This window comes from Eptatretus burgeri, chromosome 3 (genome assembly GCF_056783735.1).
Source record: "Eptatretus burgeri isolate ZD-2024b chromosome 3, Ebu_testis_v1, whole genome shotgun sequence".
Taxonomy (NCBI): domain Eukaryota; kingdom Metazoa; phylum Chordata; class Myxini; order Myxiniformes; family Myxinidae; genus Eptatretus; species Eptatretus burgeri.
Genome location: NC_140963.1, coordinates 132,241,629 through 132,266,688, shown reverse-complemented (window position 1 = coordinate 132,266,688; position 25,060 = coordinate 132,241,629). Strand labels below are relative to the sequence as shown.

General features: G+C 41.9%; 1 protein-coding gene across 3 annotated transcripts in view; it reads right to left on the bottom strand.

The window, feature by feature from the left end:
- Nucleotides 1-25,060, bottom strand: part of NPEPPS (aminopeptidase puromycin sensitive) — a 178,791-nt gene that overhangs the window by 122,078 nt on the left and 31,653 nt on the right. For all 3 annotated transcript variants that reach the window (XM_085875639.1, XM_085875640.1, XM_085875641.1), the window contains exon 4: nt 16,531-16,615. In XM_085875639.1, the coding sequence (XP_085731765.1) occupies nt 16,531-16,615 (85 nt within the window). The remainder of the gene's footprint in view (nt 1-16,530; nt 16,616-25,060) is intronic.

Here is a 25,060-nt window from a genome sequence, read left to right as displayed (position 1 = left end):
GGTTTACGCAAAGTGGAAGGAGCGACTTGAACATTTATTTAATTTCTAAAGACAAAAATTACCCCCGTGTGGAGGTGACGGTCATCTCTATAATACTACAAGTTCTCAATGTTCAGTTATGACCGAAGACTACTGCGCAGCTCGAACTGCGCAGCTCGAACTGCGCAGCTCGAACTGCGCAGTTTGGTTAAAGATGACTCGGCATTTTGGCGCACGCGCACGAAATTATATTTTGAAAATAAATGCTGACGTTTACATTTCGGGTTTTGAAACTTTTGCACTTTCGGCGGAAAATGTATAAATATAAAAGGCTAAAAATGTGTTTTATATTTATATTTCATTTATCCTTCCTTCCTTCTTTGCGAATTGCATCGGCGTTTTTGGCCATCTTCCAGATCACATGACGATCAAACGGGAAGGAAATTCAAAAATCTGTCCGGTCAGATACAAGATAATATTTTTTACTATCATAATCAATAAACAGTTGCCGAATATCTTGTAGAATGGCAGACTAGATATGTTTTGAAAATGGCGATTTTTATAACTTGCGTGACCTCGTGACCTTGACCCTGACCTTGAACCCGGACAAAAGTTATATCGTTGTGCAACACTCATCGACCTCTACCCACATACTAAGTTTCATCAAGATCGGACAGAAAAATTGTTGACGCACGGACGGACATTTGGTCCGGCTTTATTAGGTCATCTCGGTAGAGATGACCTAAAAAGGGGGATTTGAAGCATTTCCTCCAACCCTGAATCAGTTCAAATACAAAGGTTTGTATTTCAGCCTTGATCATGACGGCATCAAAAACTAGGATTATTTAAATAAATAAATAAGCTTCCACTGGATATGTATATAATATAAACGTGTGTCTCTGTCTCATGCACGGCCACAGACTTTGGGTACAAATACAACTTTGTGTGTGTGTGTGTGTGTGTGTGTGGGGGGGGGGAGGGGGTGTAACACAGGCTGTGGCCACGGCCTCACACGGGGGTGTGGCATAAATTATCTTAATAAATGTGTACCATGTAGCACCACCTTGTGGTGGCGGCAGAGGGTATTTCAATTTCCATTTTACCTGGGCAACGATGAGGTTCAAGCCATTTCTAGCAGGAAGGACATCAGAACGAATGGGGGAGCGGGCGTAAAGATGCGGACGGGGAGCGGGGTGAGACGGGGGTGAGGGGTTAAAGCGCTCCTTGCACAGGTAAATTAGTCTTCCCTTCCTTCTCCACCAAAAGTTTTGGCAAATACGACGACTAATTGGTCCATCAGCGAAGCAACGGGTAGGCTCTGCTCGTGTGTGTGTGTGTGTGTGTGTGTGTGTGTGTGTGTGTGTGTGTGTGTGTGTGTGTGTGTGTGTGTGTGTGTGTGTGTGTGTGTGTATATACATGAATGTGTGTATATATATATATATATATATATATATATATATATATATATATATATATATATATATATATATATATATATATATATATATATATATATATATATATATATATAGGGGTCACACCAGAACAACTGTATGACAATTCTCTTGAATGATGAGGATAGCTATCATTGGCAGTTTCCAGAGCGATTGTTACCTCCGCCACCGAAGGGGGACAGAGTTTACGTTTTCACCCGTTTCTATCTGTCTGTGAGAAGGATATTCAAAAGGTTATGGACGGATTCAGACGAAAGGTGTGTGTGACAAGGATGAAGCACAATTCGATTTTGATGACGATCCGGATCTGATAAAAAAAAATTTTTAGTGATTCTTCACCATCGAGATATCGGGCCAAAAATGATACACAGTATGATATTTCAAAAAGTTGTGGATGGATTCGGATGAAACTTGGACACATTGTTTGTGTGACTGAGGAAGAATTGATTAGATTTTGGTGAAGATCTGGATCTGGCCTTTCACTGGCATACAAAAGGTAAACTGTTCAGGCTGGTGGAGGCTGAACACATGTACGGCTTATGTGCATCTTATAATACATCGTGGTTATATACACCTGGAATCATTCCAATTGCACTGGGCCATGGACTAACACCCAGGCCTAAGGCCTGCTGATCTGTGCTGCTTCATACAATGGCAACGCATGATTTTGTTGGAATGGAGTCAGGTCAGCTGTCCAGCCAATGGGTGTTTCACAGTGGGGTGGAGTCAGGGTGGCTGAACACTGACCCATGTGTAATATATGATATTTCCGAAGTAAAAAAAAAACAACAGCACAACTCTGAAAAATTGACGAAAAACCTAGAAACTCCAACTTGTTCTGTAACTTATCATGACAAAGCCATGTACAAAGTTTCAGTTGAATATGCTAAAGAGTATGGGGTGGGGGGGGGGAGTCTGAAAAAAAAACCACATGTGGGATGGACGGACAGACAGACAGACAGACAGACAGACAGACAGACAGACAGACAGAGAGACAGAGAGACAGAGAGACAGAGAGACAGAGAGACAGAGAGACAGAGAGACAGAGAGACAGAGAGACAGAGAGACAGAGAGACAGAGAGACAGAGAGACAGAGAGACAGATAGAGCACACCCATCATCCCTCTGGTAAAACCAATAGGGGACTAATAAGGGAAAATAAATAAAGTCTGACAAAGCAGAAGGAGCAGCGTGAAATGCAGTGCGAGAGCACATACTACTGTATATTAAAGTGCATAACATAGATAAAGCTACAAAAATAAACAAGATAATGAAAAAAAAAATCTGGAACAGATGGTAAATTTGCTGTTCCTTAATCACCACTTCCTTTCCAAATTATAAACTGTACAAGGTTACAAATCAAATGTGCTGTAAATATAGATCACAGGTGCAATGTCATTAACAACAGCTGGGCTTTAAGAGTGAAAAAGCAACATGAGAACGGTCATTTGTCAAATGTGTCAACATTACCCAGTGTTCAATAGCTCTTAAACTGAACAAAGCAGTTTTGGATGATCTTCATAAATAATTGCACAATAACTTAAATTCCTGAATTTGTTGTTTTGTTGGCCAGCTCAGGGAATTAAACATCTCCAACATATTGTTACGGTTCTAAGAACCGTATGCATACAAACATACAGGTGCCGCGAAGTTAGTTATTCCGTTAAGTAGATGTGTAGATAGAATCCCTCCTTGTGTGTCGTGGGAAGACATTGGGGTGCATTGTGATGTTTTTTTAGTTAGGTCAATAAATCTTTATATCCCCTCCATTATCAACCACAGCACCTTCCTCTCGCATGGGCTGAACAAACGCTTGTTCGCCTACTCACCCAACTGGCAACTCGTTGTCCGAGGCAAAATCCTCTCGAAGTAGTTCCTTTTTGGCGAGTCCGCACATGTGGAGTGGGCGGGCTCCCCGGAATGGTCGAAACCCCGCCCAGAAAGGGCGGCCCCATGGAAGCCCCATCCAATCAGGGCGAACAGTGATGTCGGCTTCACCACGGCCCCTCCCCGCTGAGGGCGATCAATAAATTACAAAGCAATCCTCAGCTGGGAGATAAATTACTGCACCATCCTGAGAGGGTAGAGAGAGAATTCTGTGTGGGTCGGCCAGGTTAGCTGGAGTCTGAGGTTGGAGAGAAACAGCATTGGAGCGAGACAGTGTTGGAGTGAGAAGGTTGGAGTCGCGGGTTGCCAAAGAAAGGAGGGTCGTGACGTGGAGGGTCTGCCCACATCTCGCCTCGTGTATTGCGCTGGTTCGAGGGCGCCCGATCTTGACCGGGTCTCTCGTGGGTCCTGTCGGCGGCCCTGATCCCCGTCTCGGACTCCGCTCTGCTCCACCCGGGCTCCTTCGCGGACACGGTCTCCGCGCGTGTGGCTGTGGGCCGAGGTGCACGATCACCAACAGGTGCCGCACCACGGAGCATCCCTTCCCCACAGCGTGCAGGTATCCCAAAAGAACTGCGACCTCAGCTCACCTCCCTCTCTGGCTGCGAGGGTCCTTTGCAATACACCTGGGTTTATTTTCATCTGAGTGTGTGGCGCCGTCTTGAAGGAGAACTGTTTAAGTGTTTGATCATTGCAAATCTTGCCTGTATATCCCGCGACAAGTCTGCTCTGTGTCTGCTTTATAAGTTGCTGTAAAATTGTCGCACTACATCTCTCTCATCTTCCCCTGCATAACACCCTAATAAACCTGTTACGTGTACCACATAACTTTCCTCGCATTATTGGAAATAAATTATTGTAGAAATGTTCCCAGTTCATTTTGGTCTTTTCCTTCATTGGTCCAGCATGGTTCGGATCTAAGTTTGGCCGGGTCTTATCCCTGATAACCTGTTCATCCGAGCCGGTACGTAATTGGCGGGTCCGCTCGGCTGCATCCGAACCGAAAAGGTACTTGGTAGTTGGAAGAGTGATCCAGTTCAGGCAAGACATACTGAGGTTCCCCGGTAGACGACACTGCGTGCTTAATTAGGTTAATTGGTTCAAGACAAAAGACCCTACGCAACGCGGTGGAGGTATTGGCGTCCACTGTCGGTTAAGCGACCCGCCGCGTCATGGAATTATCCAGAGCGACAGCCGACAATTCCGGAGAGTCCAGTGGGAATCGACGTAACTTTCCCCACCTCACGGTCGTTCTCGCCACAGGACCTCCGGCCCGCAACAATATTAATCCAGAGCAGTTAAAGAAGTTCCAAAGGATATGGTGTTTGAAAAAAATTTTTGTTTCTAAAGCAGATGTAAAAATAAATAAACAAGCAGTCATAGACTGGTACTTACGAAATCGTCAACTTGACCTCTGACCTTGTCTAATAAAAGCTGTCTCTGGAGAAGGTAGCGACGCAAACCAGAAGTTTCTACGATGATTCTGTACCAAACCATCAAAAATCGAATGTTTGACCTCACTGTGACCTTGACCAAAATCTAATCAGCGCAAGCCATCACCCTCCTGAATCACGTGGTGTAATTTGACATTGGTAGCTTCTTCTGTTCGAGTTATAAATTTTCTTTGATGTTTGACCTCACTGTGACCTTGACCTTTGACCGATTTTGACCAAAATCTAATCAGCACTGGCCATCACCTTCCTGAATCAAGTGGTGTAATTTGACATTGGTAGCTTCTTCCCTTCTCGAGTTATCTGTACCAAACCATCAAAAATCGAATGTTTGACCTCACTGTGACCTTGACCTTTGACCGATTTTGACCAAAATCTAATCAGCACGAGCCATCACCCTCCTGAATCACGTGGTGTAATTTGACATTGGTAGCTTCTTCCGTTCTCGAGTTATCGTGCCTACAAACAAACAAACAAGCAGTCATAGACTGGTACTTACGAAATTGTCAACTTGAACTCTGACCTTGTCTAATAAAAGCTGTCTTCGAGAAGGTAGCGACGCAAACTAGAAGTTTCTACGATGATTCTGTACCAAACCATCAAAAATTGAAGGTTTTGGATGTTTGACCTCACTGTGACCTTGACCTTTGACCGATTTTGACCAAAATCTAATCAGCACGAGCCATCACCCTCCTGAATCACGTGGTATAATTTGACATTGGTAGCTTCTTCCGTTCTCGAGTTATCGTGCCTACAAACAAACAAACAAACAAACAAACAAACAGAAACGGAAGGCATCAATATACTTACGAAATCTTTAGATTTCGTAAGTAACAAACACACAAACAAGCAGTCATAGACTGGTACTGAGGAAATCGTCAACTTGACCTCTGACCTTGTCTAATAAAAGCATGAATCAGTCAGAAGCCCAAGGGGAGCTTGAATTCTGAATTCATTGTGGTCTACGATTTTACACTGTGGTTTGCAGGTAATGAGTCCCAGACAAAAACTAGATTTCTTATAAAAATTCCATTTTTTTGTTTTTATTTTTTAAAAAGTGATTCAGTACCAGCAGGATATGCCAGATAATAGGTGTATTACTTTTCAGAAGAATCTGATAAAAGACACATATATATATATATATATATATATATATATATATATATATATATATATATATATATATATATATATATATATATATATATATATATATATATATATCAGTTATTCATCGCTGTTCCAGAATTTCGACAACCGAGTTTTAAGCGTCCTAAGCGATCGCAAAAACGGAAGACAAAATTAAAATCGAAGTTAAAACGAACTTGTAACGTCGAGCGAAGCAAAAAATCTCCATTTCTCCACGCAAAACCTTAACGTCACTCAACGACGCGTCTGCTCGAGCGCACTGCATCATGGGACGACCCGTGACGCGTCGAGTGAAATATTTTTTATACAATCTTAAAACGTCTCCAAAACATCCGATTTTTACCAGAATTTCGACAACTGAGTTTTAAGCGTCCTAAGCGATCGCAAAAACCGAAGACAAAATTAAAATCGAAGTTAAAACGAACTCGTAACGTTGAGCGAAGCAAAAATACTCCATTTCTCCACATGAATTTATGGAATTATGTTTGACCTCACTGTGACCTTGACCTTTGACCGATTTTGACCAAAATCTAATCAGCACTAGCCATCACCCTCCTGAATCAGGTGGTGTAATTTGACATTGGTAGCTTCTTCCGTTCTCGAGTTATCGTGCCTACAAACAAACAAACAAACAGAAACGGAAGACATCAATATACTTACGAAATCTTTAGATTTCGTAAGTAACAAGCAGTCATAGACTGGTACTTACAAAATCGTCAACTTGACCTCTGACCTTGTCTAATAAAAGCTGTCTCTCGAGAAGGAAGTGACGCAAACCAGAAGTTTCTACGATGATTCTGTACCAATCCATCAAAAATCGAATGTTTTGGATGTTTGACCTCACTGTGACCTTGACCTTTGACCGATTTTGACCAAAATCTAATCAGCACTCGCCATCACCCTCCTGAATGTCGTGGTGTAATTTGACATTGGTAGCTTCTTCCGTTCGAGTTATCTGTACCAAACCATCAAAAATCGAATATTTGACCTCACTGTGACCTTGACCTTTGACCGATTTTGACCAAAATCTAATCAGCACTAGCCATCACACTCCTTAACCACGTCGTATAATTTGGCATTGGTAGCTTCTTCCGTTCTTGAGTTATCGTGCCTACAAACAAACACACAAACAAACACAAACAAAGGATGGAAGTCATAAATATACTTACGAAATCTTTAGATTTCGTAAGTAACAAACACACAGAAACGGAACTGATCAATATACTTACGAAATCTTTAGATTTCGTAAGTAACAAGCAGTCATCGACTGGTATTTACGAAATCGTCAACTTGACCTCTGACCTTGTCTAATAAAAGCTGTCTCTCGAGAAGGTAGCAATGCAAACCAGAAGTTTCTACGATGATTCTGTGCAAAACCATCAACCATCAAAAATCGAATGTTTGACCTCACTGTGACCTTGACCTTTGACCGATTTTGACCAAAATCGAATCAGCGCTTGCAATCACCCTCCTGAATCACGTGGTGTAATTTGACATTGGTAGCTTCTTCTGTTCTCGAGTTATCGTGCCTACAAACAAACACACAAACACACACACAAACAAACACACACACACAAGCAGAGGACGGAAGTCATCAATATACTTACGAAATCTTTAGATTTCGTAAGTAATAAATACACACACATGCACTATTTAATATAACTAAATAAGTACCCGTGCCATGGACAGGAGGGACCCCAAATGCAAACAAACCATGTGGAAACAACGAATGCCAAACCATGAAGCAAGAAATTCCACATTCCTGTTGCACCTTTTGTCGAATGTCAGGCATGGACAGCCGGTTCGTGAAGCACTTGGTCAAAAAAACAAACAAACTGATTGCAGCTGACCCCAACAGAAGTAAGGTGGGGAATATTTTCTCAATGATGTCAATGGCAAAACTGCAAATGCCGAATCCACAAATGTCATGGGCGGAAACCCCAACATCATTGCCCGATTCTCCTTCAACCTCAATCTCTCCATAGTTTCATTCCAATCACAAGTTAACACTATACGATTAATAGAACAAAATAGTCACAAACGCTAGTGAGGTAAACGAAGATGAATGCAGTTCTGACGATGCATCCGGGTGGGGAGCAGTTTCATACAGAACAAAACTCAAAATCATAATTGTATTGAGGAATTTGTGAAACCTCCAACCCACCTGAGGACACCGGCTGGCACTCCAAAAAGGTTCTATAGAAGGTTTGGTGGGGATAGCCCCAAAACTGAGGGAGAAGTTCGGGGATGGACAGACGGACGGACAGACACTCGTGCGATATAATATAGATTAGAATACAAGACCAGTCACTTCGCTGACGGAAATAACATTCTTTGTTGTGATGGCGAATCAATAGGGCAAGAAGAAAAAGGATTCCGAGTGCAGGGATAACCAGTATTGCAAGTTGGTGCTTGCAGTTTTTCCACGTGTACCCATAAAAAAAAAATATATATATATATATATATATATATATATATATATATATATATATATATATATATATATATATATATATATATGCATATACGAGCATTGAACCTGTCGCTTCGCTGATGGTAGTTGAACATAACCTGTACACAATGAATATGGAGGGGAATTACTGTACTTGAAGAGGAGGTGAATGGCCATCTAAAAGACCTGGAGAAAAGGATGAGATTGAGTAAACTGAGGAAGTTAGTTCCACAGGTGAGGGGGGAAGAAAAAAAAGGAGGAAGAAACAAGTCAAGGTGAGTATTGAGCTTATATTTTGAGAGCTTCACCAGAAGCTGATTACTAGCAAACCACGTGCACCCTGGAGAAACCGAGTGAGGAACGGGGGGAGAGAGAGCATGGAAATGGCAGAGGGTGCAAGAAGAGGAAGTGATAGAAAGAAAAAAAAAAAGGCCACCAACCTGTCCGCAATGCAGGAGTCAGATTAATTCAACAAGCCCAGGGAGTCAGAATTATCTCAGTAGATTCCATTGATGTTGAATGTGTTGGTCTCCACAGAATCAATATGTGCAAGGTATGAGGCAAGGGAATTAGCCTAAAGGTTGAACAGAATTCCATTGAGTTGCGGATAAAGGCCTTGCAAGTTGTTACAGGTTCGTATTTGCTGAGGAAAGACTTCACACGATGGAGGATGCGCAGTCAGAGGCTATCTACTGATGGAAATTTTGATATATGGTGTCCATTATTGAGATCATGGCCGAGGGTGAGGACAAAAAGTTGGAGACACAGCTTCTTCAAGAGGTTTGTGAAGGAAGTTGATGGGAGGGTTAACCATGTGGTCCTTTCGGTGAGACAGAGCTAGTGCGAGATTTGCCAGGGTTGAAAGACATATTCCAAATGTTGGATCAGCTCATGATTCTATCAAAGTCTGGAAAGGGAGAAAAGACTGCTGCTTGCCTATCTGAAGAATGAGGGATGCTACTGCAGAGGGGAGAGTAATCAGTGAAAAGATAAGGGTTATCCAGGGAATCAGAAGGATTGTTGATGAAGATGAAGCAAGGTAATGATAACAAGCAGCAGGACTCGGACCAAGATACTACATTGAGGAACTCCAGCCTTGATAGGGAGAGGAGATGAGATGGGAGGAGATGATTCCACTACCGCGAAGTCATGGAATGTCAATAAACCATGTATAATGTATATTCGCCAACGTTTCTAGATTTTATGGCCACCCTGTAAATACACAAACATATACACTAGCAAATACCACCCGTCGGTTCGTTGACGGGAATACTGAGAGGTGTGGGTGTGAGGAGACAGGGAGAGATGAGAGGAAGGGAAGGCAGACGTGTGGTGGAACGTAAATTACGATTCATACTGTCACATCAAAATGCTTCCGCATGGAACAACACTTAAGATGGAAACAAAATAAGGTCTGAAACCTATTTTCTACCAGTCATACTATAAATACTGCCTGGAGACGTCCAAAGAGAAGAGGAGAGAAGAGAGGAGAAAGAAAGAGAGAAGAGAAGAGAAGAGAGGAGAAAGAAAGAGAGAAGAGAAGAGAAGAGAAGAGAGGAGAAAGAAAGAGAGAAGAGAAGAGAAGAGAGGAGAAAGAAAGAGAAGAAGAGAAGAGAAGAGAGGAGAAAGAAAGAAAGAGAGAAGAGAAGAGAGGAGAAAGAAAGAAAGAGAGAAGAGAAGAGAGGAGAAAGAAAGAGAGAAGAGATGAGAGAGAAATGATGAGAAAGAGAGGAGAGAGGAGAAAGAGAGAAGAGAGGAGAAAGAGAGAAAAGATGAGAAAGAGAGAAGAGAGGAGAAAGAGAGAAGAGAGGAGAAAGAGAGAAGAGAGGAGAAAGAGAGAGGAGAGGAGAAAGAGAGAAGAGGGGAGAAAGAGAGAAGAGAGGAGAAAGAGAGAAGAAAGAGAGAAGAGAGGAGAAAGAGAGAAGAGAGAAGAAAGGAAGAGAGGAGAAAGGAAGAGAGGAGAAAGAGAGAAGAAAGGAAGAGAGGAGAAAGAGAAGAAAGGAGAAAGAGAGAAGAGAGGAAAGAGAGAAGAGAGGAAAGAGAGAAGAGAGGAAAGAGAGAAGAGAGGAAAGAGAGAAGAGAGGAAAGAGAGAAGAGAGGAAAGAGAGAACAGGGGAGAAAGGGAGAAGAGAGGAGAAAGAGAGAAGAGAGGAGAAAGAGAGAAGAAAGGAAAGAGAGAAGAGAGCAAAGAAAGAAGAGAAGAGCCTGCAATGTATTGGGAGGGATCTGAGCAAGGATGGGACAGAGAGAGAGAGGGGTGGGGATAGGGGAGTCAGCAGAGAGAATATGTTATGCTTCATGATGTACGTACACAAGCACCTGATATCGGCAATTTTTCACGACTCGGCAGGTTGGAATCGGTGTGATTTCTGACGACAGTATGTACTGTGTTCAACCCAGAAACCTCGAGTTGCTTTCACCGAAAAACAACATTATATTTATATAGACATTCCAGGGAGATGTTCACAAACATTAATCTTTATAAACAATTGCGTGTGACGGGTGGAAAAAAAATTGGCTCGATAATTTCGAAAGCACATCAATATGGCAAACGGCTCGGAAATCGGGTGTTATCAAATATATTTTGCTTTGAAACTTACAAAGAGAAACATATAACCTTGAGAAAGCAAACGCGATAACCAAACGCTTTCGAAACAGTCGCGAGGACGAAGGAAAACCTGATAAAACTTCCATTTGATACGGGATGAAACCATGACACCCGTAAGAGGCATGTCCACACCCAAGGAGAGTCCCTACAGATCCAAATCTACCCATATGTACCACGTCCTTGTGTGCTGGAAACGTACATCTACCTTGTCATTGTTGACTGTCCATCCCGATCGGGACACAAACTGTACCACCATCGACTGTAGGGCACTCAGTAAGTGGCTTAAGCACTCAAGCAAACACTCCAACAGAATGTCTGGCTTGGCAGGTGATTACGAATTGCCGTCGATAAAACTATGCACTCAAACACACAAGCAATGTCCGAAATTGGATAAATGAACACTTTTTTAGGAGTCAGAACGACTGCAGAGTTCAACGCTGCAACTGAAATTTTGTAATTTAGGCCTTAGTTATTTTACAATTTGGTTTACGCAGTTCTTCAGCTAAAATGTGGAGTCGGTAGGTCGAAATATAAATATAATATAATTTCAATTTTTAGATTTTTTTTTCGGATGTTCCATGGAAAAGACAAGGGCAGGTGGGGGGGGGGATATAAATCCCAGACCAGGAGGATCGAAGAAAACATTGAAGATGGAAGACCATTCAAATGCAGGATGCCCATGTTCACTGTATCATCTGATGTGAAAAACAATAAAGAAGGATTAAAACTTGTTTTTACAAAATAGTCTGGCATGTTTTTCTTGTAGAAACCTGTTGGATCATCAAACAAATGGAAACAATGCTGAGAAAATTACTGTCCAAGTCGTAGATGTGTGCGTGCACACCAGTGCATAGTGCTGGATCTTCTTCTTCTTCTTCTTCTTTCGGCTGCTCCCATTCAGGGTCGCCACAGCGGATCATCCGTATGATCCGCATAGTGATTTGGCACATGTTTTACGCCGGATGCCCTTCCTGACGCAACCCTGGTCGCCTCTTACGACACAGGGATATGGTACACCTATTTTTTAACCAGGGTATACACCGGCCCAGTATACTGGTACTCATTTAGCCGACCTCGGAAGGATGACAGGCTGAGTCAACCCCCTGGTGTATTAATTCAGTGGCTCAACGGGGCTTGAACTCAGGACCTCTTGGATCCCAAGCCGCTGCCCTAACCACTGTGCCAACACCAGGCTCTGCATAGTGCTGGATATGATTTAAAAAAGGTGTCTACGAGGAGTCAACACGCTCAAAACGGTCAATCAGAGCCATAACCAGATCTTACTTTTCAGTGGGCATCTGATCGTACCGTCTCCCCATCCCCATGAGCACATCAAAGGCTGATTTCTGGTCCGTTGAAGGCTGAATATCAGCATCTCGCAGGGAAACTTTGACGTACTTGGCACCGAAATCTTTCAATACGAACAGCGATGTACAACTTTCGACGGAAACAAAATCGGCACGACCGAGATGAGCCTGCGAATCATCCCTGCTGCTGCACTGAATTGATGCAATCGTTTGGCCAGAATATTCGTCGTCAAGATGTTGCGTGATTAAATCACCAATACAGTCACTCAAATTTATACCGCTGACATACTTCTAAACAATCACTTTCACCCCAGAAACCACAGTCGATCTGAACCACGCTGGCCACTGCTCAGACGCCATGACCGAAGACTACTGCGCAGTTTGGTTAAAGGTGACTCGGCATTTTGGTGCGCGCACGAAATTATATTTTGAAAATAAATGCCGACGTTTACATTTCGGGTTTTGAAACTTTTGCACCTTTGGCGGAAAATGTATTAATATAAAAGGCTAAAAATGTGTTTTATATTTATATTTCACTTCGGTAAATATACCGTCGGCGGATCCGTAAACCAGGTTATAAAATAACTAAGGCCTGAGCTTAGTTTAAGAGATTCTCAAGGATATTGCATGTGCAGAAATGAAATGGAGGAACGAACGCTGGCATCTCCAAGCATTTATAAGCATTACAATGTACTCAGCAATTCGTAGCTTTGATGAACAGGCATTCGATAATATCAGGGAGGAAAGTGAAAAAAACTATCGTGAAGAAATCATTGCAGCCTGTTCCAAATCAAAGCATGGTTGAGTACGCCAAAAAAACATGGTGGCTTCAGACCCCAGCGAGGTCACCCAGGACTCACCTTAAGACCGCAGAGAGCGGGGTGGCCGAGGATGGCACTGGATAATAGATATAAATCAAATAAGGCTGTTAATTATCTTCATAAGGCGTGTTTTAATTAACCCAAACACCCAATTTTCAGTTGTGCACGTCCTTGAAGTTTTCCTATTATGCATGCAGTTTCAGGCTGTTTGGTTTCATGGTTTTGGAGTTATGGAGAATACACTGGTATGGATACATACATATATCCCGTAAATCCTCGCCGTCCGCTGGGGTGACGTTCCTCTAAACTTCCGTGAACGGCGAAATCGCGAACGGCGAACAGTTTATAACATACAAGTCTGAGATATGTTCCTGCTTCACAAAATAAGCCCAAAAACCACAAGTACTTTTTTTTAAAAAGACATTTAATTGAAAAATGAGAACAATTCAGTAAAATAAGATAAAATAAGTAACATTCACCACCAATAATTAGGCTTTACTGCTTGGAGTACTGTTGGTGGGTAGCCCCGGTCAGTTCTGCTTGAACATAGCCATGACACGGAGGTTTCCGATCAAACTCCCAGGAGCGACCCACAAATCCCTCATCTATTATGTTGTGCTCTTGCCTTTGTGGAGATATATTATGTTGATTTAGCCTTAATTGTATTGTTACATTGACGAATGTAAGGAATAGTGGACTCATTGACGTCGTAGTCTTTCCAACCACCAACACGTGCACTACTCTCAAGTCGATGTAATAGTTTCACTTTTTCCACTGTCATCACTTTCTTATTCTGCTCTTCAGCATATGCACCACTTAATGGACATTTTGGACCCATGATTAAATAAACAGGATACAAAGTTTTATCACAATAAAATACCGCACCTCACCAACCACCAAGCAGCCAGAAGACAATGATGTGGCGGTGCGGCAGATGCTGGAAGAGGCAGAATGTAAATTTTCAAATTGTTATATTTTTGGCGATACGGTACAATTATAATTTAATACGTAATGCTAAATGAAGGAAAACATTGTTAAGCCTGTATCTCACTGGGCTGCGACAGCTCGCGACAAAATGCGAACGGGATTCTCCAAAATGTCTGGTAACGTTCGCGGTGGTTCTCAATTTCCTCGCGCGAGTCGCAGGACGTCGCTCTGGCGTCGCTTGAATTTTGAACATGTTCACAAAATTTGTGTGACAAATTTTCTCTCAAAATAGTCACAGAGTCGTCGCGGTTGTCTCGAACCGGTCTCGAACCCTTCTCAATTTAGTTTCCGTGAGTCAGAAGGTGCGACAAATGCGAGACAACTTTGTGAGGGATTGGCGACCTATGAAACTAAATTGTGACTGATTGGAGAAAAAAATGATAATCTGTCCTGGGACCGCTGAGAGCGCGACAAAACTGCGATTCAATAGAGAATATTTTCGGAAGAAATTGCGACATAACTGAGGTCATAATTCATTTATTAAAGTCTTTTGCTACAATATGTTGTTCTGTTATTTCAAAAGAAATTAATCAGAAATTTGCACAATGTATTGTCCACTCAATTTAATGTATACATAGAAATCCACATGTTATGCATGCAATGTAATGTAGATAGATTCACAATAGTTCAATCCAGATATGACTAAAAAAACAAACAAAAAAAAAAAAACCTCATAGTCCAAATTGTAAAACCAGCATTGTCTGTCCTCTTTCTTTCCTGTTCTGAGTAATGGCCTTCAATGCAAACTTTTCACTTTCCCATCATTCCTTTCACCTTCCCATCATTCCTAAATCACGTCACACATATTTTTACAGAAATTAGGTCACACACAAAATATGGTCACAACCACAAGCCCCTATCAAGGCAGGTGAACAATTGGGTCACACACAATGTTTGTGGGTGCAACGTTGACAAGTAACAGAACACTTTGAACAATCAGGCTTGGTCAGCATTCTCCTGTAATCCCACCATCCTGTTCTGCCAGGGCACAGCTGGTGCTTCAGTGTGATTCCAAGTGAAAATTATCGCTGTTTTATCGCAATTTTGTGTCTCCAACTCGTCGCAAGCTGTCGCAGCCCAGTGAGATACAGGCTTTATCCAAACAGTGAAAGTGTGAAATATGAAATACGAACTTATGAAATATGAAATGAAATAAACTTATGAAATACGAACGAGTTCAAGGTGGGCATAGTTTATTTTGTCAGCGCTGGGAGGATGTTCCTGGAAGACGCAGAAGGCAAATTTCTATATTTTCCAGCGATACAGTTAAGTTATGTTTTAACTGGTAATGTTAAATGAAGGAAAATATTGTTATCCAAGCATTGAAAGTGTTAAAAAAAAAAAAAAATGAAAAACCTAAGGAGTTTGAGGTGGGAGTTGTTCATTTTTTCCACAGATATGCGGTAGTATCGACGTGGACGGAGATAAAGGGTGTCTAAAAAGTAAACGCAGATACGCGAAATCGCAGATGGCAAGGGTTGAATGCACGAGCAAATATAACCCATCACTTCGTGAACGGGAATATTAAGAGAGGGGATGGGAAAGAGGGGGCAGGGGGAGCAAGAGGGGAAGGCAACGTGAAGGGAGGAGGAGGGGAAGACAGCATGAAGGGAGGGGAGGGGAAGGGAAGGTAAGGGGAGGCAGCATGAAGGGAGGGGGAGGGGAAAGGAAGGTAAGGGGAGGCAGCATGAAGGGAGGGGGAGGGGAAGGGAAGGCAGTGTGAGAAGGGAAGGTAAGGGAAGGCAGCATGAGGAGAAGGGAAGGGAGTGTGAGAAGGGAAGGCAGCGTGAGGGGAGGGGAAGGGAAGGAAGCATGAGGGGAGGGAAGTTAATTTGTCCAATATATATCTTTTTTGCCACAACCTGAAAGCACTATCTATTCATTTCTTATGATTAAGTACCATGGTCCAAAATGAAATTATCAACATGAGAATATATATCTTTTCCCTCCCATCCCCTGACACTCAACTTCCCATTTTGTCAAAAAAAAACCCCCCATAAATTATAAATATGCAAACTTTGTTTCTACAAATATGATAACATTATTGAGCAAAATAGAAATGTTTGTTACTTTTCTCTTTCTTGTTCCAAAACTCCACCATTTGGGACCATCGATAAATCACAAATGTCAAAAGGTAGAACTTTTGATCACTTCCTTCAAATCCCCAATTCTCATCGAATCCAAACTTCCCTACCCTTCTTCACGACTCCCCCCACACTTCTCACCCTTTTTAACTCCACTCTTGCTCTCCATACTACTACTCACCTCAACATCCCTCCCACACCCCAACATCCCTCCGACACCCCAACCAACCATATTACAAACTTTCTATCAGCGTAATTAACAGCACAGCACAACATAGCACAAACCAAAGATCAACATTTATAAGTGAAGGAAGATCCATTTGTTTGTGAGGGGGAGGAAAAAAAAAATCACCTTTGCCGCTTTCAGGAATGAAAGAAGCTGTGAGGATGTCAATATCTGCACAGTTCATTACGACATGTCCTGTTGCGTGTTTTACCTGCAAAAACAAACAAACAAAGCAAGCATCACATAATTGTGGTCTCTACACAAATCAAGCTTTGAAAGGGTCTTCACAGATCAGCCTTGCAGGTATCAGGATGTTACATCAAATGAAGGTCTTGGTGAAAACTTTTTGCAAGATGAGAAAATTGGGCTTTTATGACTCATGCTTTATTAGCAAGTCAAGAAGGTATGTTCTCACCATGCAAGTATAGTTTATAGAAAAGCTCACAAGTCCTCCTACATTGCAAATATTTTCCCTGAAGCTGTCATTCGAAACCAAGCAGATGTGTTGCAAACTCGTTTCACCAACATAGAGAGTCATCATCTATCCCACCAAAGGTGGACGGAGGTTATGTTTTCACTACTGTCCGTCTGTCTGTGAAAAGGATATCTTATCGTGAACCGCGATATCAGGACATCGTGAACAACCTCTGTGATGCACATTCTCATGAATAAGCTTCCCTCCGAAAGCAAAAATCTTTCCTTATTTTTTTTTCATGACTCCACATTTTCAGTACTCCTTCCCAAGGAGACAGACAGACAGACAGCAGTGGTGTCACTCTCCACAGATCTGGAATTGATTAGATGTTGGTATGACAAATGGAACACGTTTTTCAATCCTGGCCAGTCTGACAATTACTTGCCACCCCAGAAGAATAATTAATCAATCAATCAATCAATCTAAATCTAATTTCTATGGGAAAGCCATGAGAAGAAGTTCAATCTCATGAACTTCTTGTCTTCACCTTCAACCTGACCTCTCCCAGGATAACTATGGTCCCAAACCAACCTCTAAAGCCAACAGCAGACTGCGCACTGTCGCTCAAATTTTTTTCCTTGACAAATCAAAACTACTCCCAGCCTCGAAGACCATTGTCCGTAACTAAAAGAGTACTGCTCTTCCCGAATGAGATCCCTCAAGGAATTTCAATGACTCAGGAGGCCATTAGGCCCGTGTATTATCTGCAATGGTCATCAATTGATGGTTGTTCATGCTCACCTTTTAAAAGCACAACCCCATGAGACCTTGCTGTGGTGATGCATAGGACCAAATTTGGTCCATAACTGATCAGGTAGTTTGTGAGAAAATGTTTCAATCAAATGTTAATGTACGTATGCATGGCTGGACACTGGGACCCACACAATGAGCTTATTTGGAGAAATAACCGAAAAAGATGCCCGTAAAAACCAGGGACTATACATGGATTGATGATTGATCATGTGCATAGAGCAAAACCTGGAGGGGAAAAAGCATGGAACGAGCAGAGGCTGAAAGATAAGAAAGCAGGCGGTAGAAGACAGAGATAGAGAGACAGAGAGACAGAGAGAGATCACCAACCTGTCTGTGATATGAGAGTAAAATGCCCCAAGACTCAGCTTCATCATGGGAGATTCCAATGATATTGAAGGCCTTGTTTTTCATGCAGTCAAGCTGAGCAAGGAGTAAGGCAGGACCGCCAGCCCAGAGGGGAAAATAGTGAAAAAAAATATTGTAAACTTTATTAAATGGTGTCCTCCATTTTCTCATAACAAAAGGTTTGTATCTACCCTTCATCAATACCTCCTATCCATGATGATATGTATGAAGGCCTTGTTGTTGGATAAGAGCTCAGGTGCAAAGGTTTTTTAATCAATGCAATCATATTACCATGACCTGCATGAAAGACCATCGCGTACCAACGAAAACACAAGTACGCCCACACTTTTGTGATCCAATGTACCATCGGCTGTGTTAAAGAGCGTCGATTGTGCCGAATCAGTATATTGGTGGCTTAACATCCCTCTCCCAGCAGCAGTTAAGGCAGGAATTTGGAATTTGCCCACGGTGCCAGCGATAGCACGCCTACTTTTAATGAAAGCTACCGTGGGATCTTTAACATCGAACTAATGCTGGCAGACGGGACACCCAGTCTAACATCCATCTGAGGGATGGCACACACATTGATGAATCACCTTACTTACGCTTTCACAACTGCACATGTCCAGAGGGTACACCGTTCAGGGTGGTACTGTGACCAATAATTTGTTTTTTGCTTCCAAAGGGGCAGGGTCAGTGGTGTAGGTCCAAAAACAGAAACAAGAGTATTTTTGTTCAGTGTTAGCTTGCCATGTGCAGCTTGCTAAAATTAACAAAACAGATGGACATGTATCAGACGTTTCTGTAAGCAACCCTCATGAGGTATTACTCTAAAATATCAAGGTTTATTGTTCGGACCATGAAGGCTTCAGCTGTAAAATAAAATGAAACGACAATGGTACTCTTCGACGTCACGACGTCGACCGATATGCCTCTGCCCACATTATTACAACATTACAACACGCGTACCAAGTTCGATTTAAAACCCTTCAGCTGTTCTCAAGTATCACATTTTTTACCTGACACGACCTCTGACCTCTTCATGCCAAAATATATTCAGTTCATGTTTACATCATACATACTTGTATCAAGTTTGACTTGGATACCCTGAGCTGATCTTGTTACCATGGTAACGAAAACCTATCATGGACAGATGGACGGACAGCCAGCCTGAAAACATAATGCCTCTGGCGACTTCGTTGACGGAGGCATAAAAATAAAAACATGTTAATGTGCAACTACTTGACAATATGTTTGCCAACATGGCAAAGTCCATTTTCCTTGAAGCAACAATACAAATCCAGCACAAATCAAACCAAGAAGAACCCATGGATGCAATATCAAGCTTTAAATTCAAATTCCTCTTTCGAGTGATAAATAGTTATTTGATTTGCAGAAAACATTCTGATCCCCGCTTTATAAGAAATGTCCCGACGTAAGATTGCAATTGTGGATAATGTCGTCATTGTTCATACTTGAAAATGAAAAAAAAATCGAGTGAAACAGCAGGCTGGAGCCATTATGGTGTGTTGCCATGTGCCGACCAATGTGGAGGGGGGAGGATGCCATGAACAAACCGCAGTTACACCACACCAAAGATCACTTGGCCAAGTTTGGTCACAATCCCATTCAGAAGCTTCGGAGAAGTTGCAAGTGTTTACGGACGGACGGATGACGCACCATCCCATCACCTCACCTGAACTAGGATCCAGGTGAGCTCAAAATGTGGTAATAAAAGAAGACTATAATATTCACTGTGACAACAACAACAAAAAAGTTTCCTTACAATTGCTATTGCACCGTCTCCAAGTCAGCAGATGAACCTTCGGCTTTAAGGCAAATGTACAATTCACAAACATAAGTGTTAGAAACAAGGACCAATTACACAGAAAATACATTCAATGCATAAAATCTATACATAAAAGGTCTGTGTCTGCCTTCCGGTTTCCTACATGCTCACTCACCACTTTGCACAGTTATCAAACTTTGCATTGTTCGCATAATAAACAAAGACTTAAACTTTTGCTTGCAGCATCTAAATTTTCATCATCAGTCCCTTTTATTGGTTATTACTTCCCCATCCTCTCAGCTCTGACGTCATCCCGTCGTCAGTCCCTGCAATGGATATACCAGCTTGGTGGGAGGCACTTGCGATGCCATTTCATCACAGAATTGTTGTTGTTATTAATATATGATCCTGCTGTCCGATTAAATCCCATCACGCATCGTTGACGGGTATATCGGCGAGTTGCTTTTTTTGAAAACGTTAACCTTTGTTTCAATAGAGGAAGAAAAAAAAAAAAGAAGTGACAATAATAACAATAAGTTGTGGCCTTAAATAATCATCTAAGTATTAAACAAGTAAAGAAAGGGAGGGGGAGGGTGGAAAGTAAGAAAATGCATAAATAGAAGCCAGATGACCACTTTGCATTTTTAAGTGATGCAATTTAGACGAAATGTCTCCGAAAAAAAGAATGAGGAATGAAAATAAAAATGAAAACAACATCGCCGAATATTTAGCACGATTGAAATAAATAAATAAATAAAAAAGTTCACAGAAACATGATGCACCGCAAAGTGTTACTTCAATTTTAATAAAATGATTATTTTAACGATCGTTTAAAAAAAAAAAATTCCAAAAAGTTTAATGCTATTGAAGGAGTCCAAAAGCAGTCCCGAATACCCCCCTCATGCACAACCCCATTGAACCTTAAATTAAATTGAAGCATGCACAGTACTGAAACAGTACTGCAACACTGGATGTCCTTGGAAGTATTACGGCAGGCAATTTGTGCACTCCAGTGTTCAAGTGTATCTATTCTCATAAATGTCAGTGTGTGTCAGGTTAGGTTAGCAATGGGAGCATGAGCCAGAGCAGCGCGCCGCTGCATCCACTTTCTGCCGGTACTCCAGGGGCCTCCGTCTGGCCTCCCCCCAAGCAGATGCCTGGCCCCTCCCCATCTCCTTGAGATGCCGATCAACGTGCTGCAACCACGAGGCACGTGGTCGGCCCATTGGCCTCCTCCACTCAGGAGGCTCCCTTGCTGAGAGAATCCGGTGAGCAGGATCAGCGTCAGGAAAACGAGCCACATGTCCATACAGCCGTAGCAGATGCTCACAGACCGTGCAGGTAACAAATCTCATTTGAGTCCCTCTCAGCAACCGCTCGTTGGACACAAAATCCGACCAGTGATAGCCAAGGATTCTCCAAAGAGACCTGGTATCAAAGGAGTTGAGTCCGTCTCAGATCCTTTGTCAGAGTCTAAATCTCACATCCATAGAGCAAGACGTAGCCTGGAAGCACCAAGGATCCAAAGAATCGGACTTTCATCCAAGAAGGGACCAACAGCGTACCTTCTTCCTGCATTGGTACCAACAGCGTCACACCCCATGATCCAGTGAATCCATGACTCCCCAGGCACGACCCAGACGTCTATTGACCTTTGGCTCACAGCGAGCAGACATGACTATCACTGCCAAGGTAAGTGAATCTCTCCGTGACCTCAACATCCTCACCACAAACAGGTACAGACCAGATGGCAGCATCCAAGACGTCATTGAAAGCCACGGTCTTTGTTTTGACTCAGGAAACTCAGTCCCAGCGGCTCAGATTCCTCATTCAGTGCCTCGAGGGCCACGGTAAGGACATGCAATGTTTCCGCAAGGATGATGGCATCATCTGCAAAATCAAGGTCAGAGATTTTGACATTCCCAAGCAATGCACCGTGGCTTGATCTCTCCGACATCCTCCATAGAATCCAGTCCATGCCATTGTTGAAGAATATGGGGACCAATACTCACCCCCTGATGAACTCCAGTAATAACTGGAAAGAAATCAAAGATGGAACAGAACCACCACACCTCACAATACTGTTCCAGAGTATAGTTCAGCAATCAGATTGATCAACTTTGGTGGCATCCTGCGAAAACCGAGTCCCTATTCACTCAATTGAATGCTTTGCGGAGACCAACATAGGCTGCAAGCAGCCCCTGCCAAAAACTCGTCTGCATTGAACAAGGACCCGGAATGCAAGGACACGGTCAATCGTTAACTTATTTGGTGTTGAGCACGACTTGCTCCGGGATCTGGTGTTCAAGCAGATGGTGGCGAACCCGATCAAGAATTATCCAAGCAAAGACCTTGCCCGGCACTGAGAGCAGTGTCACCCCTCGGTAGTTGTTGCAGTCCTGGCGATCACCCTTCCCTTTCCAGAGAGGGATAACGAAGTCATTTTTCTCGTCAGTTGAGATGATGCCTGTGTTCCAAAAAGAGTAAAGAACTGCATTCAACGATACCATTACAGCATTTGCACCAGCCTTGAGAAGTTCAGCATCAGGCCCCCCTAACAAACGGACGCCAACGTTGTCAGACGGAATGAAAACCCATCATTCTTGTTGCAAAAACAGCTAAAATTGATGAAAAAGCGGCCGAAATTGAAACCAACACAGTAATTACGGTCGCAATAGCAGATATAATGGAAACCAACACTTTTATTCTACACACAAGAACGGTCAATCCCGAAATAGAGCGGTGGGGAATAGAAGCAACATCGGTTATTTCCGTCGCGAAACGGCGGAGACCGAAGCGAAAGCGATTGATTCCGGTTACCATAACGTGGAAAACATGGCGGCTTGAAAAGTTCTTGAAGTTATGGTAAGTTAACTTTAACGTAGTCTGCCTTGAATACATCATGTCGGTAAATGAAAACCCATTTGTGGTACGGGATATTATACAAGCAGCGAGAAATGCGCCCTCTTGACTTAATGTGTGGCTGACATTTCGTGTAATTCGTGCCCCCGTGCTGCAGCGATCAGTGATTTCGGCCGCTTTTTCATCAATTTTAGCTGTTTTTGCAACAAGAATGACGGGTTTTCATTCCGTCTGACAACGTTGGAGTCCGTTTGTTAGGGGGGCCTGAGCATGGATGCCACAGATCCATGGGGCTTTACTCCCTTTCAACCGGTTCACCGCAGCCTGTTTCCACAAACGAAGGCGATTCACAGTTGATTGGAGGGTCAGCAATGGGGATAGTTATATCCCTGACATCCAATTCAAAAGCCGGTGGGTCAGCCTGGTACAGCCGCTCAAAGTAACCAGCCCTTTGGGAAGGCTATCCATCATGGGCACCCTGAACAAATTCAAATTCCTTTCCGAACCTTAATTGAACATCAGGCTTGGCCAGCCGGTTCGTTAAAGACTTAAGCCAAACTGCCTCCAGCCAACTCCACAAGAAAGTGGGAGTAATTGTGGCCATTAAAGAAGAAGATATCAGAAAAACGTTAATTAAAAAAAAACAAAAAACAAGTTCAACAACGTAGCATGAGGTAATTCAGTGCACCAGAATGATTCAGCTGAGCTCACCATTTCAAAACTCAAAAGCTTTCAAAAATCAAGGAAAAAGTGCATCATGTGAGAATTGCAATTGCAAAACTTGTCCTATATTTACCACAAAAAATAAAATCAATTGCACAGTAATGGATATATATATATATATATATATATATATATATATATATATATATATATATACATATATACATATATACATATATATATATATACATATATATATATATATACATATATATATATACATATATATATATACATATATATATATACATATATACATATATATATATATATACATACATATATATATATATATATATACATATATATATATATATATATATATATATATATATATATATATCTTACAAATTAAAAGAAACCAAAGAATTAATCTCATGTAAAACTTCAAACGTAGTTTACTTATTGACTTGTAGCAAATGTGCAATGCATTATATTGGTGAAACAATGCAGAGATGTAATGTAAGAATGAATGCACACACGATCGGCACGAGAAACCCAGATAAAATGAGGACACTCGATCGAGCGCATACCACCGCCATGCAATGCCTGATCCACGAGAACAGATTGGTCCAATTACATTTTTGAGATATCGTGCTATGTATCGTTTTTGGCTCCATCTCAAAATGGTGAAGAATCACTTTAATAATTAAATAACGATCATGTCCAGATCGAGATCCGGACCTTCACCAAAATCGAATCAATTCGTCCTTGCCACACACCCAACTTGTCCACCAAGTTCCATCTGAATCCGTCCACAACTTTTTGAGGTATCCTGTTATATATTAGTTTAGCCCGATCTCTCAATGGTAAGGAATCACTTGAAAAATTCTAGTAATCGGATCGTTATCCGGATCTTCACCAACATCTAATCAGTTCGTCCTTGTCACATACCAAACATGTCCACAAAAATTCATCCAAATCCGTCCACAACTTTTTGAGATATCCTGTACACAGACAAACAAACAAACAGAAAGGGGTAAAAACATAACCTCCTTCACATTCAGTGGCAAAGGCAACAACTGGCTGCCCACTCCTCACTCGTCGTCACTTTACACGTGGATACTGTCAAAATGCGAGCTTCAGTGTTTAAGTTGGAGAAAAGAGAAGCGGTAATGGCCGAAATAAAATGAATGGGATGGAAGATAAAACAATCACGCAATTACGTAAGCGGAGAGAAGTTTTCTAGATTAAAGAATTAAGAACTTACCCACATGGATTAAACGAAAGAATTAATGATACATACATACATACATACATACATACATACATACATAATGGCCAAAACATAATAGGCTGTTTTGAACATGTTACGAGACACTGAGAGACATAGAATACATAATTATGGACATAAATGTCCAGTTAGACACACCACACCAAATTATAAACGAGTGGTTAGATTTTCACAAATTAAATGTCTGTAGATTACTTAACAGCAGTAGAATCAAGATCAATACATTAAATTCAAAAAAAACAACAACAATTGAAAGAGGTTTGGCAAATCGTTAACAGATTCATGGAAGAGGATGATCAAGAGGACCTCCCGATCCAACACATGGAAGCAATTCTGGACATGATTGACCAGAGACTGTAAGAGAGAAATCTAAAGAAAATAATTGTAGAAAAGACAATGACAATCAAAATTATGTTTGATAACAAAGGGGTGGAAATGATCAATAATCGAGAAAATATTACAACAGAAGGAAGTG